The 21,071-nt window shown below is 38.8% G+C and overlaps 1 protein-coding gene across 7 annotated transcripts in view; it reads right to left on the reverse strand.

The window, feature by feature from the left end:
* Positions 1–21,071, reverse strand: part of CIB2 (calcium and integrin binding family member 2) — a 42,828-nt gene that overhangs the window by 20,858 nt on the left and 899 nt on the right. Inside the window, exons 1-4 of one of the 7 annotated variants that reach the window (XM_035335454.1) lie at positions 20,819–20,954; positions 18,836–18,960; positions 18,699–18,736; positions 7,552–7,586 (exon numbers count right to left, since the gene is read on the reverse strand). Coding sequence is in view for 3 of the 7 variants with exons in the window: in XM_035335449.1 (XP_035191340.1) it covers positions 7,552–7,586; positions 20,819–20,890 (107 nt within the window). In the remaining 4 variants the exon portion in view is untranslated. Of the gene's footprint in view, positions 1–7,551; positions 7,587–16,160; positions 17,208–18,698; positions 18,760–18,835; positions 18,961–20,818; positions 21,015–21,071 lie in introns of those variants that run through there. The other 6 variants (XM_035335451.1, XM_035335452.1, XM_035335453.1 and 3 more) reach the window with 6 other exon arrangements.

Here is a 21,071-nt window from a genome sequence, read left to right on the forward strand (position 1 = left end):
CTTACAGGATCCTGAGAAAGCCATGTATCACATAGCGCAATACAGTCCCTTTTGCATGAATTTTAGTGAAACTTCCATGCACTTGAGTAACCTGCATTACACTGGGTGAGTACTTACTTTTTGGCAAGGGAACTGGATGTTTCCTATCAATCATTCTGTAACACAATGCAAAGATCAGGGGACATAACAGTTATTTCCTCAGATGACTACTCGGGTTAGTCTAGAACCATAAACCTCTTGCATTTATGCAACACCGCTACATCAATCAGCCACACCACTGCCATACCTGGACCAAGTACTAAGACCAATACAGAGAGCCAGCTTCAGCAATCATCTCCCGGGAGCTGTGCTGATTGCCACTGTACACATTACTGTTCTGACACATTTGACACAATAACATTAATTACTAACTGGAAATGGCGTATCAGTAAACCTCTATGTTAAAAGCTCTACTATTTCTTCTGTTTGTATAGAAGCAGAAGGCACTTCAGATAATGGCCTGAATTCATACAGAGCTGTGACCTGGCTAGGTGTCCTTTCATTCAGCGTGTCCCCAAACAGGATGCATATCTGAAAATAATGAAGTGGCTTTGGTTGTCTGCCTTAGTCATAGACACATTTATGCCTTATAAAGGGAGTAATGTAAAGTTTTGCAATGCAATCTAAACACATAGATTTGGAAAGGCTGCCCTCAACATGCACAGACCATTAGATATGCTGACAAGCCCAGGGCCTGCAACAAGCCTCGCTGCCTTTGCAAAAGTGACTACAGATCCTGACACGGTATTTGCCTCAAGAAATTCTTCTGGATGCCTGCAAAAGCATCTCTCCATTCCTGATGCGCTCCCTTTGTTGCCAGAATGCCTTATTTATTCTGCATGGAAGGAGAAGAAAGGCTAGTAGCATTTATTAGTGTTTTCCTTCCCACAGATTAGAGTAGAAGAAACGTAGTGACAAATGTCATAACAGACAAATGATGCTGTTTCCTCAGATTTTGGTGTATGTTTAAGCTTAATGTACTATACCCAAGGACCAAGGCTGTGATTCTCTCACAAATTAATTCTATCCAAACCCAAACTGCTGATCTGCACTAGCACACAGTTCAGGCCTGCCCACCCACTCACCTCCTTCGCATAAGCACTAACGCTTAGGAAGCTGCAGTGAAGTCAGGTAACTGATGTGATCAAATATACAGAAGTTTCACAGCTCCTTGAGGTAGCTCACAGTTGCAACTGCAATAGTGCTTGTGGAATAACTGAGGGTATAGTCTGTTAATCAAACAAGGACAGATCAAGACTTACCCCTGTAGACAGCAGAATCTGTTAAAGCAACTCAGCTCAGTGAACAAAAAAGCTCTGTTCACAAAAAAAAAAAAAAAAAAAAAAAAAAAAAAAAAACACTACAGCACCCTACGTTTGGTTCTGCTATTTCATTCTACCATTTCAGAGTGTTTTACTTGACAAAAATGGTGGGTCAGAGTCCTTACTCCAGTTCTCAAGGGTGTAACACCCAGGAAAGTACATCTGCTGGACATGGCTAAAATGGGATCTCTCTAAGCTTATAACAGAGCCTCTAGCTATACCTGAATAGACCTAAAATAAAATAAAATAAAATCCACATTTCCAAGCACCCTGCAGTGATTGTTTTAATTTGCTATTGAGCTCAGAGAGAAAGTCAGATTGTCCTCGATGTCACCAGCAGGTGTGTTGAGAAACAGAGCAGCTCTTCCTTGGCTTGATACACATCAATCACCACCATTAAATGTTGTGACATTACAGCTAGCTGGGCTGCTTTTGTAACAAGAACTCCGCACTAAAGGAGTGCTGAGAACAAAAGGTAAGAGATGGTAATGGCTCACTGATTAGATGAAAGCAGAAGCTTTAAAGCAGCCTTTAGAAACTATTACCTTAAAACATCTCTCAAAGTCTGGTGCTGCCTTCAACAGTACTGCTCACTTCATTTATGGTATGAAAAAAAACATTTTTATTCAGGAATATCTATCCTATTTCAGGCTAAATAACATGAATACATTCAAAGTAAATCTGAGTTACCAAAGAGTAAATTCTAGACTGCTCTGTGTATTCACAGAAAACAAAGAGCAATAGGGCTTAACTGGAACAACGAAGCAAGGCCTTCAGTGCTGATGGGCAGTCCCACAAGGAGCTCATATGAGCCACGGCTTGATCTAGCCAAAGGTCGACTGTACAGAATGGAATAAACTATGACCAGCATGTCCAGAGAAGCACTCTGCTGCTGTTCAGCTGCACTTTCAGTTTCCCACCAAAATCAAAGCTACTGGCTCTCGTTCAGATGTATGAGTTACATGGAAAAGCTGCAGAACAGCTTCTGGGAACGTGCAGGAACTCAACACTTCAGAGACGAGCAGCAGCAGCACCATTAGTCTGCCCATAGCCCTGGGAACGGACAGGCCCTGGGAACGGACAGATCTGAACAATCAGCCCTTGTGAACCCCCAAAGGTATGGAAGGCTGCAAGCAAAAGAAGCAACAGCATTCAAGATGGAATTGCACAGACTGCAGGGAAGAATGCAACATACTGATGGCAAAGACAGCAGCTGGGAACTGATTTTCAACTGATGCAAGTTGCTGTAGCAATGCAAATTGTTAGGGCGCACACACTCTTGTCTTACAGTGCTGTTATTGCAGATGGTCAAACGTGGGGTCTGAGAGCGGGGGTGCAGATGGCTCGCTATCCATAAGTCTGCCACACACAGAAAAAGTTACCGCAGCTCGAAGAGAAGGAGGTTCTTCAGTTTGGGGCTGAGAAACAAGGGACATTCAGGGCTGTCTGCAACTAGTTAAGGTAAGATTCCTTTCAGGGTCTCAGGTTTATGCCATCAGGCTTAATGGCAAGGTTTTTATTCTCTTGGCAGACACTTTTTTCTCCAGAACTGACAATATGGGCACTTCCCCTTTCTGCATGTGGGCCCCAAACTTTTTGAAAGAGAAGATGTGCTAGGAAAACAGAAACTGTGTTCTAGCTTCTCCCTCCATCTGCAGAGCAGCTTGCTCCCAAGGGAAATGCATCTCTAGCCCTTTCCTGTATTTGTTCCCTTATAAGGAAGGCTTTCCAGACACTTGGAGGAAACCCCTGCTTTTCTTCCCAACTTCACTCTCAGGCAGGTTTGGGATTTTAAATCCAGCATATATCTGGTTTGACCAGAATTGGCTCCTCTGCACCTTATCTTTTACCCCTCAAACACACGCCAATGAGCACGTAGAGAAGGGAATGCAATGTTATAAATGTTCTGCAAGAGAAGTTTCAAAGCTTTGCTGATTGTCCAGATAGTGCCCAACTTGGTAATTTAGTGCCATATTCCTCTAGCAGCTGTCTAGCTAGGTTAAGTCAGTCTCAAACTCTACAACTCTAATTTACAGAGTTCATACTTTTTGGCTAGGAGAGATATCCAAGGACACCTGTGTTTGAATGCTTGGGTATTTGCCAAATTGTACTAGTCTAGAGGGAGAAATAGAAACAGATGGGTTGGCTAGCAGATAAGCATTATTGCTGGAGTGAAAGCTTGGCTGCTAGAAAATCAGATTTACAAAATTGAGGAAGAGAAATACTGCCTTATAGGAGACAAGCATTTGTTCCCATCTACAATCTCAAGACAGGCATGTTAAATAAACAGATTAATTATTGCCATCAATAAAGGTTTTTCCAACCTTTCTTCTTTCTTGTTTTTCCTCCACTAAGCCTCTTATTCTTGTTTCTCTCTGCTGGACCTTTTCCAATACAACAAATCTCTTTAGAATGGTGATGCCCAAAACTGGACAGTCTGTTCACACTGAGGTCCCAGCAATGCTGACTAGATTGGAATTCTCCCAGTTTACATACAATGCTTAGGTTAACGCACCCTAGAAGTACACCCTGCTCCCACCCCCCCTTTTTTTTCTTACAAAGGTATCATGGGAGGGGGGAAGGCGTTTGTTTTTTTAAATTTGCTTAGATCAATTAATCCTCTTCCCATATATCTTTTTTTAATTACTAATGGCATTTACCTTCCATTCTGCATTGGCAATTTTTTCTCCTATCTATTGACAGTTCTAAATACTTGACCGCATGAATTTCAGTGCAGACTGTTGGTGATCTTGGACCTTCTCTCTAATACATTGAGCACTGCTTTAAAATGTAACATTGATCTTCATAGTGTCTGCAATCCCCTCTCAACTCAATGTTTCTTACAATTCTTACTTTTTTTTTCAAGTATGTTCACTGGTACCTTAGCCAAGAGGTTAGTGCACTCACTTAACAGAGGTAAAAAAGGACTAATGCATGCAGGAAAATGCAAAAAGGCTTTACTACAATAAAGATATGTTGCATCTGTTTCTTCTCTCTTATCCACAAGAGCAGTCACTCATGAAGGAGGAGATTTGCTTTTAGCAAATCCACAGTGGCTGCTTCTGAGCACGTATTATGTTCTAGGCACTTAGGAGCTGATCATCCACCCAGTGCTCTGGCATCTTTCCATACACTGAAGTTGTATCTTGCAGTCCTGGTGTAATTTCCACATTCTCAGGCAAAGTGGGGCATGCTTTCAAAGCCCTAACACACACCTATCAACAGAATTAGTAAGGATTCTAAACATTTGTCAGCTGTCCTGTATTTTAGATAATATTTTGTCAGTGATAGTACATATACATCTACATCTATCCACAGATCTTCAACATGCTCTTGCTCTGGGTTCATGAGTTCTATCATTTAATGAGTTGTGTTAAGCACTTCTCCAAGAGAATTTTTAGAGTTTTTGGTGATAAAAAGTCAACTGAAACATGATAAATAATAATTTATGTTTCTTCTCTTTCACCAGATTATCTTTTCTGCAGTCCATTTACATATTGTTTTTCCCTCCTCCTAGATCCATAATCATGGATCATGATGACGTGTTCATTTCCTCTTCACCTTAATTTAAATCACACTATTTCCTTATAGTTTATAAACATACTTCTTTCCACACCTAGATTATTGATCATGAGAATGTGTCCTTGACCCCTTTGACAGCAGCCTGCATTTATGTTGATTTAAGTTGCTCATGGTACCAAAGTCTTACACTGACACTAGACTAAGCCATTCTCATCTCACCTCCACTGAAATGCAGAGTCTTGCCCTCCTCTACTTTCCTCATTTTCAGTCTCATTTTCATGTTCTGGTTCTTGTTCCAGCTTTAGCACTCACCCTTGAGAGAGCTGATTCAGCTCATTAAACCAGCAGAAGAGAAATTTGTTGTTGTTTGAGCTTTCTGATGGTCTATTTTCCTGCAGGAAAAGATGGATAATATCACTTAGCCCATTTCACCTAACTGCAATCTCATGCTGTTCTGCATGAGTTTCAAGTCATCTAAATTGGAGCTGCCATATTTATTCCTTCATCCCCATCTAAACAACTGTGTCCCTTTGCTTGTGTCATCACTAACACTCATACTAATAGATGGTGAGCCAGACAGGGAGGCTGACTTCAGCCAAAAACTATTTGCCTTTTTTTTTTTTCTCTAAGTTATTTGTTTACATTTCTGTGCTTTTTAGAAAAACAGCCCTTACTAAAATCTATGAGGATTGTTCTAACTTAAATACTGTTTGCCACAGTCAACTCTTTATTGTATTTTAACTGTTCTATTTAAATGCCAGGTGACAATGACACCTCTCACAGATACCACGAGCTTCAGGAAGTATTCAGACCAGCACTTTCACTACAACAGAATGCAAAAACCTACAACTAAGACCAGTTTTCACATTCCAGAGGTAAAATAGTTTGAATTATTCTTACCAGGAGGAGCTTGCAACCTCAACAGTCAAGATAAAGGGAATATTCTCCTCATACTTAAAAGGCACAAAAATATTAAGACAGATAAATTAAAGGGGCAATTAGTCAAAGATGCTTAGTTGCTTACATAGATTAGTGAGAGTAACAAAGCAAACCGATACCTTCCAGTTCTACAGTCCCTATCCCATTCACAGTCACCATGTCAAACTTCATTAGAAAATCATCTTGTTCTTAAGCAGCAGAACCTTTGCCACAGTTCAGTGCTGCTTCCCTTACCAGGAAGTCTTATGAATCGCAGTGACCTCCTCTACTCTGTCACGCTTACCATGCGAGGATAAAAAATCATAGATCACCGATTTGTAAATGCAGTTTCAAATTACACAGCTCTGAGACACACCCAAGAATACTGTTACATAAACATTCACAAATCCAGCTCATTTATAATCACTATTTTTAGAATGTTCTGAAACATTCAGTGCCTTGATATAAATTTTCAACACAAGTTTTATTTCAGTATCATGCATCAAGAAAAAATCCAGAATGCATGTAAAAAAACTTCGTTTCTATGGGAAAATTCTTCATTTCTGTCAGTCTTTACCTGCCTGTCAAAACTGCACATTGGAAACTTCTCTACAACTATTTTTTTTTTATCCACTGCAACCCAGAAAAAAAAGAGAACAAAAGTTGCTGACTCCTCACCTCATAGCCAGCTTTCACAATGCCATAAAATTCCTGCTTGCCTATCATTCAATGATATTTTCTGGCTTCAGAACCTCTTTTCCTGAAATCTGCAGCATATTTTTCAAAGTACACTTACTGTGTTCTCTCAGTTGCTCGTGATGGTTCAAGTTTCCATTTTGGAAACGCTGTTTTCCAAATGTGAAAGTCTGTGTGTTCAGATTAAGAAGTTTCCTAATTACATCTTCTGGGGAAATATTTGATTCCTTACTTCCTTTTTTTCATCAGCATTTTACAGTTGTGTCTCCATTCTCCCCCTGCCAACATTACAATCTTGCTAGAAAATTAGTTCGTGTTTTATGTCATATTCTTTAATTTGGGCCTGTATTACACATGTTCTATACTCCTATTTGTCCACAAAATTTGCTGTAGATGTGCCTTAGGTGCACAAATACCAAGAACAAAGGTATGCAAGAAATTAGCTGAAATACCACCTCTATTTTCCCCCATCAAAAAATAAAGCAACCCATTTAGTGCCATGCCATTAGTTTTCACCTCAACAGAATTGCTGAACATCAGCCTTACTGAAGTTTACTGCAACAGAGCTAAGGCAAAGAACACTTCTCACAGAGACCACATCTATTTTTGAGCTCAGAGCAGAGCACTTCCCAATATTTATGAGAACAAATGCTGTTTCCCTGATAATGCTTGTGTCTCAGAAGCTATTCGGATTTGACAATCTAGAACATTATGAGCTCCTAAGTCTAGACAAATGCCACAGATGTATTCTTACTCCTTATTAGGACAAAAATCCTGAGGAAAACCAAACAGAAAAGCAGCAAAATCCATTCAGAAAGTCACTGGCTCCCTACTATTCAATGGCTTCTCCCTAGAAAAGCATATGTTATTGACATTAACCCAATAGCCATCTTTTGCTTACATACATTTACATATTATACATGTACCCTGAGCCCCATCCTACATTCATTTATGAAAAATAACTGGCTTCATTTGGTTTCCTCACAAGTCAGAAAAAAATGATTTTGTTCTTTCCATGTGAATGATGATAGAAAAAATAATACAGTTCACTTACCGAAGGATTTCTTTCCGAGTGAAGAATGTGCAATCCTGTTAAAAAAGCAAAATGTATTACCATACAATAGAAATATTGAAAGTGAGCACAAAGGATTACTTTTTAGTGTTTTTAGGAAAAAACTTGGAGCTGGCAGAAAAACATTAAAGATACCATTTACATACCACCTGGTTTTGATTTGCAAAGCAATATATGCTATAAAGTACCTCTATTGAAAGCAATGTATGTTATAAAATAATTGAAATACCCTAAGGTATTTTTTTAGGGAAAGCTATGCCCTGCATTCAAAACTAGGAACACTGGTGACAATGAAACACTGCATGATTAGTTCTACATGTTGCTCAGGCCATGAATTTAGAAAACATGCAAGTTTGTGTCTCAGACTTACTGGCTGATGGGAGGGTGGGAGCGCCAGAGTGCTAGATGCTAGTATAACCAAAGCACAACACTCTTGATGACCACCTGCTTCTCTCTCAGGCCTGGGCAGATCATATGCTTAAGAATTCAGCTCCTAGTAAGTTTTCTCCTTTAATGTAAACATTTAAAATATACATCCTAAAATCAGCTAGTGACAAGATAACAGCAGACTGGTTACGTTGTTCCTAGGAGCACATACAGCTACTATGCCCTCACCCTGGTCCTGCTCTTCAGTCAACTACTGAAAATCCATTTTGTTCCTAAGGTGAGAATTAATCTGGCTAAATGCCTGCTTCTTCAAAGGAGGGGAAAAGCAAATGATCACAGCTAGCTGAAGCAATCAACCAGCTCGTCTCGGGTATCCAGGTATGGTATCAGTCCTGCCCAGTATCAATTATTGAGCTTGCTTGCTCTCCTCTGCACCAAGCAGGAGCAGAAGTAGCTTTCCCTTCCGTGTATTGTGTAGCAGAATAGTGTTACAAGGCAGGACAGGAAGGCACACTGTGAGCTGCCAACAAAGATGTCACATTGTCTGGAACCGCACAAAGTGAAATAGGAGCCAGCTGGGTAAGTCTTTATTAATTCCAGCATGTTCACCACTTACAGTCAAACTGTCACTAAAGGATGCATCATTTACTAATGAAAGGCAGGTGCAATCTCACAAATGATGCTGATGCCCTGAGCAGCAATCATCCCGTAATTATATAGGCTTGAGAAAACAGCAGACACTGTTACTTAACTAGAAAGCTGACACGGAACTGATACACAAATAGAGATAAAGATGCACAAGATGAGTTCACCTTCCAGAACTCTTGTGAGAGCACCACTGAAAACCACAGCAAGATGTATCATAAACCTTTCCTGATGAAGGTCCACATTCATTTTTTTTTCTCAAAAATCCGAGTCACTTCACTTCTTTGACAAAAAACATTATTGTATTCCATCTTTAGTTTTATCAAAGGATTTTTTTAGTACTGTAATCTAAAAACATGGATATTGGAAACCTTTATAACAAAAGACAATACAATCCTGTGTTTCCCTGTAATAGCAAGTATTTGCCTGACCACTGTTACTGACTGCAGTATTCCAAATACACCTGACAATTATATGGCATTGTGTGCTAGGGGTGTCACAAAATTTACAATGGTTTCTGAGACCACTTTCAGAGAGCTTAGAGCTATTCAATGTCAAGGCACCAAGGTCAGGACCCTGGCCTATACTTCCAACCCATAGCAAGACCTTACACACTACTTAAAAATGTTTTGCCTGGCTGATCCTGAATGGCAAATGCAAAAGCCACGACTTCAGCCTCTGAGAGGGAAGTCCAGCCAGCTCTCCTGCTTCTCTCAGCTAATTTCTGTTCTTCCTTTATGCTGACCTCATGCCAATGAGTAGTATAACTGCATCAGAGAATTCAGAGAAGGAACTAATGTGTTTGGAAACTAACCACACAAAAAGGGATTCATTTTCAGCTTGGATCACCTCCTTGTTGTGGCTTAGAACAGTGTCACTAATTCTAGCACCAGTGTTAAGAGAAGAAACTAAAACAAGTCATTACTGGTGGGAGGGAAGAGGTATAAGAGTGCACTTTTTGATCGAAGCACGGCCCCAGGTTGGATTAAAGTCACCATGGAACCCAGGTCTAAATATAATTTCATTTTGTATTTGCTAGAACTCCATCAATTTAATTCAAATTTAATTAAAGACTTTTGGCCAGAGAAACACGGAGGTGAATCATCCAGTTTTCTTCTGGCTACTTCATTCATACAGAAAATACACAATGATGGACAATAAATAGTAAACAAACGTCAAATTAAGTCCCTCATATGGAAAGGTGAAATGGGTCCTGGGAAGTATTTGTGGTTTATGTATATGCCTACATCAATCTTCCTTTAAGCCATGAATATCATGGAACACATCCGTTATCATGTAGACAGTATTTTAGTCTATCATTGATTTACAAAGCAATCTGCCAATTCTGTTTGGATACTAAGGCCATGAGGAGACCTGCTAGAAAAGCACAGGCTAAAGCACTCAGATAAATGTGACCACAGTTTTCATAATTTGTACCAGTTCTAGATTTCCAGCAAGAACTTATCCTGGAAATGGAGGCTTTTATTTCTAATGCTATACAATGGCCTGAAAAAATACTGGTAACAGGAAGGTCCCCTGTGGGTTTCAGGTTATTTAGGACAGAGTTCTTGCCTTGAAAGATTACCTACTCCTGCACTTGAGAAAATACCAGCTCTTCTTCTAAGATCAACTACCCCACTTGGTCTGTCCTTATGCCCTCAGTAATTAAACTAATTAGAAGTGTGACAAAGGAACACTGATTTATTTATTTATTTATTTATTTTTGAGATAACACTTAAACAAGTCTGCAATTACCCACTTCCTTATGGCTAATGAAAACAGTGAAAAACAAAGCAAACAATTTTGTCCATTGATTTCAATTAGATCATTAGCTTGTATAATGGAACTTGATTCTCAAATATGGCATTTAGGTAGCTTAACTGGTTCTTAAAATATTCTGCTGAGTAAAGAGGCATATAGCTGGTGTGCTTTGGTTTTATGGGTGGCTTTGCTCTTGGCTGGTGGTGTGACCTTCTGCTAGTCACACAGTATTGCTCAAAGCTAGATTAACACTCTCTGCTCTTAAAATTTCCTTTATAAAAGAGCACAATGTTAAAAGTTTAACCAAACCAGAACTGTTTTTTTATTCTTTGACCTACTATGTCAGGTGAATGCAAGTTTAGGACAAGATGGTGACAGACAAACACAGCAGTCCACTACCTCGTCTATTAGTCTGTAAGACTTCACTGCAAACTCCTAGATCAGTTCTGCTTTATGTTTAGCTCTACAGGGATTTGAACAAAAAGTAAGAGTAGAGATAACGGTGCTGAGAATGCTGATTAATCAGCATTAATTTTATGTAACATACACATACAGAGTGTAACGTGCGGTATTATTCTGGAACTGGACCATGTGTAATTTGTTCTGCGAGATCTATTGCCTATCCCAGAGAGCAGCATGCAGTTTATGAGTTTTAGCAGTCCACTGAATAAAAGATGATTACTTATCACTTTTAGAAGCAAAGATTGTTGTGCATAAAGCACAGTTTTCAAATAAAACTAATTGCACATAGAGAAGGGTAACATTTATCTGCAGAAAGGAAGAGAAGAAAAACTGGATAACAACCAAATGAGAAAAGGGCAGCACTCAAATGTGCAAGGCTATTGCAAAATAGTATTTCATACACCCATTATATTTCTCCTCTATAACAACAGATGTATAATTGTGCCATTTACGTGCATAATTTCAGAAGGGCAAGATTATTCTGAACCTGCAACAGCTTCATCAGAACATTTTATAAGTAAATAAATAATACAAAACAGTCCTAGCAATATAAAAGTCACTTCTAATTAGGAAGGATCTCAAACAAGAGCCAATAAGCCACAGATAAAATAAACCAACAAATAACAGGAATTTTGACAATATCCTCAGGGCAAGATAGATTAGATGCTTCTAGCTACATTACTGAGCAGCTTTTAAGAAAATGACAAATACTGAATGCTGCATTTTAAATATTAACATTTTAAATATATATTTCAGAGGTTGCACTTATAAAATCACAAATGATCTTTGAGTACTTTTGTCACAGCACAAATGTGTCTAAGAGCATTTAAATGAAACACCAAGAAAAAAATCACCCTATCAAGCAATCAGAAATCAAAAGTTAAAAAGTTGAAAGGTGATGGACAAAACCAATTCTCATAAAGGCAGATGATCTATTTTAATTCTACTCTTGTATTTTTTTTATTTTGGATTCTAATTGCCATACAAATAAGACTGGTATAGAGCTGCGCAAGACTGAGGCATCAATACATTTATGTATCTTCGTCATGGTAAATACGGAGTTACTGGAAGCCAATGAGACTAGCACCAGCCTGTAAGTCTCATATTTGTGCAAGTACTTCAGTAAATCCCGATTTAAATGCTAAAAAAAATTATGTCACAATCAGTATCTGCACTAGTAACAGTACTGTTATATGGACTTTTATCTTAAAAAAAAAAACTCTGGTTGCACCAGACAATATCAGTGGAGATTTTCACATTCTCTTTATTTGTAAGCATGTTTCTGAACTACAGCCAGAAAACCCCTAAAATCCCCACCAAGTTTAAGTAAGCAAAACCTGCAGCTATAAGAAATAGTTTGTGTATTTGTACTGAGGCACTGGAGTAGAAACAGCTAGACATAAGGAAGTACTGATGAAGAAGCAAACTGTCAGCAAATTTAATTTGGCTCAATCCATATATGCACCAAACAGTAACATGAAACCGGAATCAGACTACAAGATAATTTCACAAAAGCTTCTTCCATTATTATGCTACTTAAAGTTTGCACATTAACAGCAATTCTTTATGAAACTGAAAAGTGCTTTTAGCAGAAGATCCTGTAGGACCTGTGACAAGTAGGCTTTTTGCACTCTTGCCCCCAAAAGGGTACATTTTCATCACGGATCCTGGCCAAGTCAAGCACAGCTTTTTAAAAATGCAAAGACAGATTGATGACCTTGTTTCAATTTATAAATGGCATTTATTGACATATAATGTAACTTGTTTCTTCTGGTTTTGCGTATTTCACATGATATATAGTTGAATCCCACTTTGACCAGAATTTTAATAAAAGGAAAAAATTTAGCTAATTGACAAATTCTTGTTTAAAAGACAATAATGCTATTTTTTCATATTACTATTATTTTTTGCAGTATTGCCTAAGAGACAACCAACCAAGATAAACACTGCTTTCTTTTAGTGCTGTATTAAACATATAGGAAAAAAAATATAGTAACTAACAAACAGAAAAATAATTGACTTAAAATAAAAAGAGTAATATCTGGTATAAAATATCTGTGCCCTACATTCTCTAAGTTATGTCTATTAAGGAAATAACTGGAACACAATTTATATCAAATTCAGGCCACCTTTTCAAGTAACCACAGTGAAAGCAGTGAGATTGCCTGAGGAGTAGTTTGCTCAAACTCCAAGCACAGCTTCTACGCATTTCTTACTCAATGTAATCATGTTTCTCAGTGGGAAATGCAGCACACTCAGGCCAAGGACCTGATGTTACTGCTTTGGTTTATGTCTTAATTTTCTACTGCTCCAAGTATCTTTACATAGCACAACTCAAGGTAAAATTCCTGGTTAATTTACTTTTCTCACTATGGAACTTGGTATCCAAAAGTTGTCCTGTAGTTGACCTTGGTTAGATTTTTCATTTTATGTAGTAAGACAAAAAAACAGTCAAGTACTCTAAGGACACAAGAAAAAGAAATCCCTGACAGAAATCATTTTCTTACATGGCTAACATTGTAACGAGGTGAATCTCAGTGAGGAAACAGATGTCTGCAAAAGCCTAACTCCTTAGATTTCCCTAACATTTCACTAAGCTTATGAAAATTTAAAGGGCTGTCAGCTAGAACATGAGCTAAATAAGTTCCCAGGTGATATGCCAAGGTGTTAGAAGATTTGAAAGTTGCCAGTCCTTCTTTAGTTAATTTCCTTCTACCTATTCTGAGTATAAAAAAAGAAAACAATGAGAGGTTTAATGTTACTGAGTTCTATTATTCATCTCTCAAAAAGAGTTTCAGCTGGCTCTCCCATCATCATGCTCTTAGGAGACTCACTAAAACATTCATCTATTTTAAAACATTGGAGCACCTTGCAGCTGACCACATTTACATTTCATTTAAATGTAGAGGTTGTGCTAAAAGATGACCCTTCAACATGATCATTTATATATTACAAAATTTACACGTGGGCATTTCTGAAAATTTTAGACAAATCAGATAGGGTTATTTTATTTAATTAATATCATATGGATGATCTGAGATTAATGTACTCTAGCTTTTCACGCAGGTGATTTTTCTGCAGCTTAACTTTTACTCCTGAAAACTAAACTAATTTGCATGTGGATTTACTGTATTGTAAGCAGATTAATTTCTCAATTTTCCATCTTCCTTTTACCTATTCTCACTTTTCCATCTTCCTTTTACCTATCAGAAGCATCTGCTATGAAACAAGCTTTTAAAGCATAACCTGAAAAAAGACTTCACTACTAAAGTAGCATTCAGACGCTGTAAGTCCAGAATAACTTTTGTTGAAAGACAGAAATGGTGCTAGTTACAACCAGGTAATAAAATGACCTTAAACAAATAAATTACAAGTCTAACCATAGGATAGAGAGTTTTTGAACAGCTTTCTAATAGGTGCTGTGGGGAGTAATAAAAATATATTTCATAAAAAGTATAAAATTGACTCTCTTGCTTCTGACATGCTGATATGACTCAGTAACCCTGAATTCTATTGTAAGGAGCAGAGCACCGACATCAAATTCCCAAAAAGTTCCCTAGCCCTCATTTGGGATAAGAAAAGGAGTAACCCATCGTTCAGTTTAAAACAAATTTATAAGTATATACCTGGCTGCACACTGGGGCACCTATATGCACAACAGGTTGTTGCAAATCGTGTTTTACTAATGCTAATGAACTACAAGTTCTCCTGTAACAGAGAAATCCCACAGGCTGACTCAATCCAATCGGCCTAACTACTGCAAGGCTTTGAGATCAATTACCCAGCATTATGAAAGGCAGGGGCTGCAAAAGCCATTAGAGGAAGGCAATTTCTAGATGAAGAATAATGAATTAGGGATGACATTTCTGCTCTTGCATTTGCCAGTTTATGTCAAGAAGATAACATTAATTACATTTGGATTTTGTTTTGTTTCACTGCAGTTGGGCTCTGTTCTGTGTTCACTTTTACTGGTAGCAGAAGACAGACATCAGTGTTTTCAGAGATCTGTGATTTCCCTCTTGCCTATCTCACAGGGATGAAAAAAAAATAGCCTGTTTAGAACTTTGACAACCCAGTCTGACTGATATATTATAGTGACAGACTGCTGGTGAGGATGAGATGTGTAAGGAGATGGAAATTAAAGAAGCTGTCATTGTATGAAATGTGAAAATGGAGCAAGAATAATGACAAGTATAAAACCCTGATACCAACGGAACTAGGAAATTAATAAGAACATTTAACTTAAGCCTTATTTTCACGATTGGATAACATTTTAAAGAATTTTTAGCCTGTATCCCTAAACTGACTCAATGTGGATAAATACCTACACCTGTGAAGTGTCCGTATTAGCACTAACTCCCCAAAAAAACTGGTATTTAAAATTATAGTTTCAACTACAGGTATAGAAGTCAAACTTCACAAAGGCAAATACAATGGTATTTGTTTTTGTGTGCCTTGGATCTGTCCTTTGGTTATCAGGAGAAACTAAATGTTGATTTCCCACACTGTTAATTCTGTCTGTATTTATCACTTCTTGTAAAAGAACAGAGTGATGCAGCCAGCCCTGTCTGCATCTCAGAACAGGTACTCAGTGCTTCCGTCTTGAGCATATTTCTATTTTCACATATTGCCTCACTTGCTTTTTCAGGAACTTGTTCTAAGTGCCCACTGTGCAGAGAGCTTCTCTCACAGCATTTCAGTGAGATCTGCAGTATGCTAAAACATGAATGAAAACTGGAAATTATTTATTTTCTGGAGTATTAAAAATTCAGTTGATGTGACAGAAATAAAGTGCCACCAATAAACTATCCCCAGACATTAAAAGTGCAATTTTTTTGTCAAGGTAAGAAAGAAGCTACCATCCAGGAGTGGATACAAGCATAAAGATACCTATTTTAGATTTACTTTAAGTATATTTCTGAGCCCCTGTTAGAAGTGAAACTAGATGTGTCCTTTTTTTTCCCCCTCACACCTAATACAGCAAAGTCGGCACAGATTAACTAAAAAGGTTATTGATACACTTCTTTAGAAAATGCTCAGTAAGAAGATTGCACCAGAAATTCCCCTTAAGCAAGCTTGTCACAGATTTCATGCTGTTTCCTAGCCCAGACACAAGCAATTTGACTCCTCTCTGTACACGGAGAAGGGAGAGTTAGACTGAGCGTATTGAACAACCCACCCTTACAAGCATGGGGTAGGGACAGTGAAATATATACATGCAAGCTAATGAGCAAGTTTTTGTTTCTATTTGTAAAAACACTTCCAAAACAAAAACCTATCAATCCACAAACATGTTGAGGTTACTCCTTTCCTTTCAGCAAACTAAGATATCTTACCTGGTAGGCATCCAGCTGTTCATCAGTAAATATTGTCTGCTTATTACCCATCTTAGAAGAGGAATTCTTCCTTTATGCAAATGCATCCCATTAGAAGTAGCAGGATTCCTCTGTATTGTAGGCATTTAGAGCATGTATACACCGTGAATGTGCTGAAAAAATCCCAAAGCCTGCATTGAACTGTTTTTGCCTGTACCCTGTCCAACGAGGAAGGAAGCGGTACTGGAAAATCTTTGCAAAGGCTTGACTTTAGTGTGCCAGGAGGATAAGTGTTGAAGTCACAGGCAGGTGTCACCCTAAAACAATGATGCCTATCTCCCCCTTTTGCAGACGCTTTTCTAAGTGACATACAGAGCTTTCATGACTTAAAAAAGAAGCAGGCAGCACTTGAAGAAATCAGCTCTCTACTGCCTCGGTGTCTTCTTGCTCAGTCTGCGAGTTCAGGGTGCTCTTGCTCGGCACCTTCACGTTTCAGAGCAGCTCTGCGTCACCTGATGGCGCTCGGTAGCGCAGTCATGTAATGCACACGCGCAGAGCAAGGCTAGGAACTGGAAGAATTGACTAGGAGAGCAAGTGTTTCTGCAGTCAGTCTCCCCTCAGATAAAAGTACATCCTCGTCACTGCTTGGATCTGACCTGCTGTAGAATGCTGCCAAAGTGGGAGCCTCCATCCAGCAGTGTTTAAGTGCCCAGAGCATCCCCACAACACCACCAGGTGCCACGTGGGCTCCACAATAAACATTGGTGTTCACACTGCGGCTACATATGCCCTGGCTACGCAGGGTATGAGCTCGCTACCAGAGGTGCAATACTCTCAGACAGACCAGGAAACACGAGTATTCCTTCTCACATTACAGAAACAAACCTGGAAAGTTTAATTAAGTAGTTTAAGTAGTTTAAACAAAAGTTAATCTGACTCTTTCGTCTCAGGCAAACAAAGCTGGAAAGAAAAAAAAATGCTACCGCAGCCTGAGATGTAGAAAGGTTCAGAAAACGCCGCTAGAGGGCTCACAGCATACGTTAAAGCAACACAACCCTCCTGTATTTCCTGGAAAGCGAACGAAAAAGGAGGAAAAAAAAAAAAAAAGAGCATGTAAGAGATGCAGGCAGGCAGAATAAATAAATTCAGAAACAAAATCATATTATCTAACATCTGCAGAAGGATGAGCTCTTATAACAAGAGCAGGAGGAAAGCCGGGTGAGAAAGAATGTGAAGATGGAGGCAAGACCTGTTACAAGTAAGCTTCTTCAGCCTGCTTGTTTCCCAGTTGTAAGCACAAGAAGGGCAGAGGGTTTATAAATGTTTAATAAAATTCCTTCCTTTACCTACAGCTCTGCCCATGGCTGTTATTCCCTCAGCAAGTTAGTATATTTAGAATCTGGAGAATTACCTTCTGCTTTTTTCCTACAACTTCTAACGACCCTGACCAGGTAACAGCATCGGATAATAGGAGTTGAGTGTACCTTCACATGTAACAAGGAACAAATATTTCACACAAACACTGAAAATACATCTACTGTATATAGTGTAATGTCCTATGAAATGTGTTGGATATGTAGTAAAAACATCCAATGAATGGGGAACAGTCTCGAAGATACCATTTATTTAGATTGCAACACTTAGAAATGCAGATTTGACACACTGTAAACCAGCACTGCCTGGTGCTACTAAAACACACTACTACCATATATACAAAATTAATTTATTGGAATGAGAATGTGTTCAACAACACTTGTTATTAGTAGTAAACTAGCATCAGAATTTTATCAGTGAAAGAAATGGACACTACCAATGGAATATATTCAGCAGTTTCAAAATAAGTAAAAAAACTACAGTAATAAGGATAACACAAACTGAATGACTGACCTCCAATCAGATTAACAGTGCAGCAAGCATCTATTCAGATAGCACCCACTTGAATCAACTGCTTGTTACATGGCCAAACTGACCTCCTTTTTTTCTAGTCACCAGTTTTGATTTTTTTTCACCAATGTATAGTGGCATTGGAATCTTCTTCTGTTCCAAAAAATTACCCCCAAGACAGAATATAAAGAAGAAAAAAGCAAAACATACAAATTAGAGTATTTCTATTTCAACAAGCTCTTTGAACCTGAAAACCCCCACCCATAAAGGCCCTTTGAGATTAAGAACTTTAAGAACTTTCAGAATGTCCCAGTTCTTACACATCCTCAACTCTGAATGACTTGCATCACTGGCTTTAATGATTAACCATAAAATTAAGCATGTTTCTCACTCACAATCTGGTGCTACTGAAATGCATGATGCAGCTGATTGCAGTCAGATCAGAACAGTACAGTCAAGTGATTTGTGTGAAATAGCACTCCTTTCACAGTCACCTGATTCAAGCTGCCTGCCTATGCAAATCAGATTAAATATAAATGACCAAGTTATCCTTAATGCCATCATACAGAAGTGAATTGACACCAAAGATGGATTGGGCTCTGTATCTTTTAATCTTGTGATTCTGCGTACTTGAGAGCATTATTACAGTGATAAGACTGACATCTCATTTCTTACCTGCTTGTATAATCTTGGCTGCCTGGTCCCACTGTATCCTAGATGACACGCATCAGCCAGTCTCTATCTTTAGAAACCAAAAAATAAAAATAAAAGAAGAAAGGCTAAATGGAAAACACCAAGTAGATATGACTTACTTGCGGTTACAAAGAAGACAAGAAGCAGAGTTCCTGAAGTTCACACATTCCTGTTCATTCTTTTGCTTGGTCTTCCCGCTCTTTCCTCCTCCACTTTTCCATATTAAAAATACTTTGGTTTCATTCTAACATAGAGAAATTACGTAAGAAAACTAGTATGGCTGAAAGGGATGATTGCTTTAAAAGTTACAAGTTCTTCCTTAAAAAGAAAGACAACCTACCAAGGCAATTACACCCATTGAGTATATGAACAGAAGATGAACCATTTCTTTGCCTCTTCTTTCTATACTCTGAAGAAGATTTTCAATTGTTAAATACAATTAAAATGCACAGGATTTTATTTTTTTTACAATAACTTTCAAATGCTGATTTTTGAGAGTTCCTCTGTACTAGCTAGTGGCTTTCAAGCGTGCTATCGTGGTATCTATATTTCATTGTGTAATGATCTTGTTACACTAACAGGGTAAAATTTCAATGCAGCATAAAGCATAAACTCTTTCACTCCTATTTCCTTGTATATATTAAAGCTCAGTCAAATTTTTCAGTTTGCTCTTTTTCACTTTTTCTGTTTGCATTTATCAATGATTAGTTTAATCTGCCAGTTGAGTGTTAAGCAATATTTACTCCTAGCACATTACTGCTACAAATCAATACTTCTCTATATACACAGCAGACTCTAATCTTAATGTTATCACTCCCACTTTTGCATAACTTCATGGTATTTCAAATTCCGCAAACTGTTTGTCAGACGGACCAGTTGTAAGCTGTTTAGTGGCCATTATAGCAGCTTGTGCTTACGTAGCCGCTCTTCATCTATTTCAAAAGTTTAATTAATGGATTAGAAAATAAACTATTGACCACATACACCATATTTAACATTTTATAGCAAGACAGCTGTCAGCTGCAATAGCTTAGCACCCATCTAAGGCTGCAATCTGACCCCAGCTGTAGGGACTTGACTCCACAGCCCAGGCAGCTGAACAGATCGTGCTCACAATTCTGAGACCCTTCAGTCTAAAGTCTTCTGCTTTGAACTGTTGCTAGCTGTGGTTGCTAAACCAGGTGACTTTGCTTTGATTTATTAGTAGAGGTCTAAGTTTGACAGCCTCCAACAGATGGGTCATCCTACCTTAAATTGCCTCTGTAAATTATACACCAGGAGTTTGACTGCTAAGAACGAAAGCTCTTACTCCTCCAAGGAAGATCAAGCTTCTGTGAACCCTGGCCATGCTACCTCTGAATGTCTCATGCCACGGAGAATTTTAGCATCCACACACAGAGTTAACAATTTGAATATGTGCTGCCTTCACTCCCAAAGACCACCTGCTATAACCTTTCCGACCTTTCATACGCAGATACAGCCAGAGGTTAGGCTTTAGACTGGGGAAAAAAGAACCTGCAGGTTTTCGTGCCCATTACACCAAATACATCAAATCCTCTCCTGAACAGATGTTTCCTTGCAGGTTACCTCTGTAAAGTTCCACCCTGCTTGCAAAATGATCAGTTTCAACCTAGAAGGGCAGCCTATACATTTATGTTGTTGCTACTTGCCATGAGTTAATTTAGGACAGAATAATAATAATTAAAAAGTAACTGACTTGCTTCCTGAGGAGACTACATTCGGTAACATGAATTCCTTTGAAGTAACTCTCAATAGAACAATCACTAGGGTAAAACTACTGCTATGTCTATAGAGGCATCTTTTGCCTAGGGAAAATAACTGGTGTTTTTATTACTGTGTTGTTTGGCCCTTCTCAAAAGGGATGTGGAGCAGCCACTCTTCATGGCACGTTATTGTGGTGTAATTAGAGTAACACCTACACTGCTCGGGGCTTTAAATCAAAGCTGACATACTCGTTTATTCATATAATTAACTTCTTGAATTCACAACAAAGCAGCTGGCATAAACTGTGTGATAATTTAAAAAAAAAAAAAAAAAAAGCGCACACTGGCAATACTGTTATTTAGGACAGCAGAGCCTACCGTGCTGTAGCAGGTTATCTCCACACAGCTGCTTGCCAGCAGGCCACACGGAGGCTGAGGTGATTCCCCCATCTCCTGGGGGCCGAACCCCTCAGCGGCCGCTCCCCTCGGCCGGAGGGGCCTCCGCGCGGTGCCATACTCCTAGGGACGCCCAGCGCCCCCAGGCACCTGCTGGCAGCAGCCTTTCCCCCTCACCGGGCGCGCTCCGTGCCCCTCACCGCCGCACCGGGGGCTGTGAGGGTCCAACCGCGTC

This window comes from Oxyura jamaicensis, chromosome 10, assembly GCF_011077185.1.
Source record: "Oxyura jamaicensis isolate SHBP4307 breed ruddy duck chromosome 10, BPBGC_Ojam_1.0, whole genome shotgun sequence".
In the NCBI taxonomy this organism is placed as follows: Eukaryota; Metazoa; Chordata; class Aves; order Anseriformes; family Anatidae; genus Oxyura; species Oxyura jamaicensis.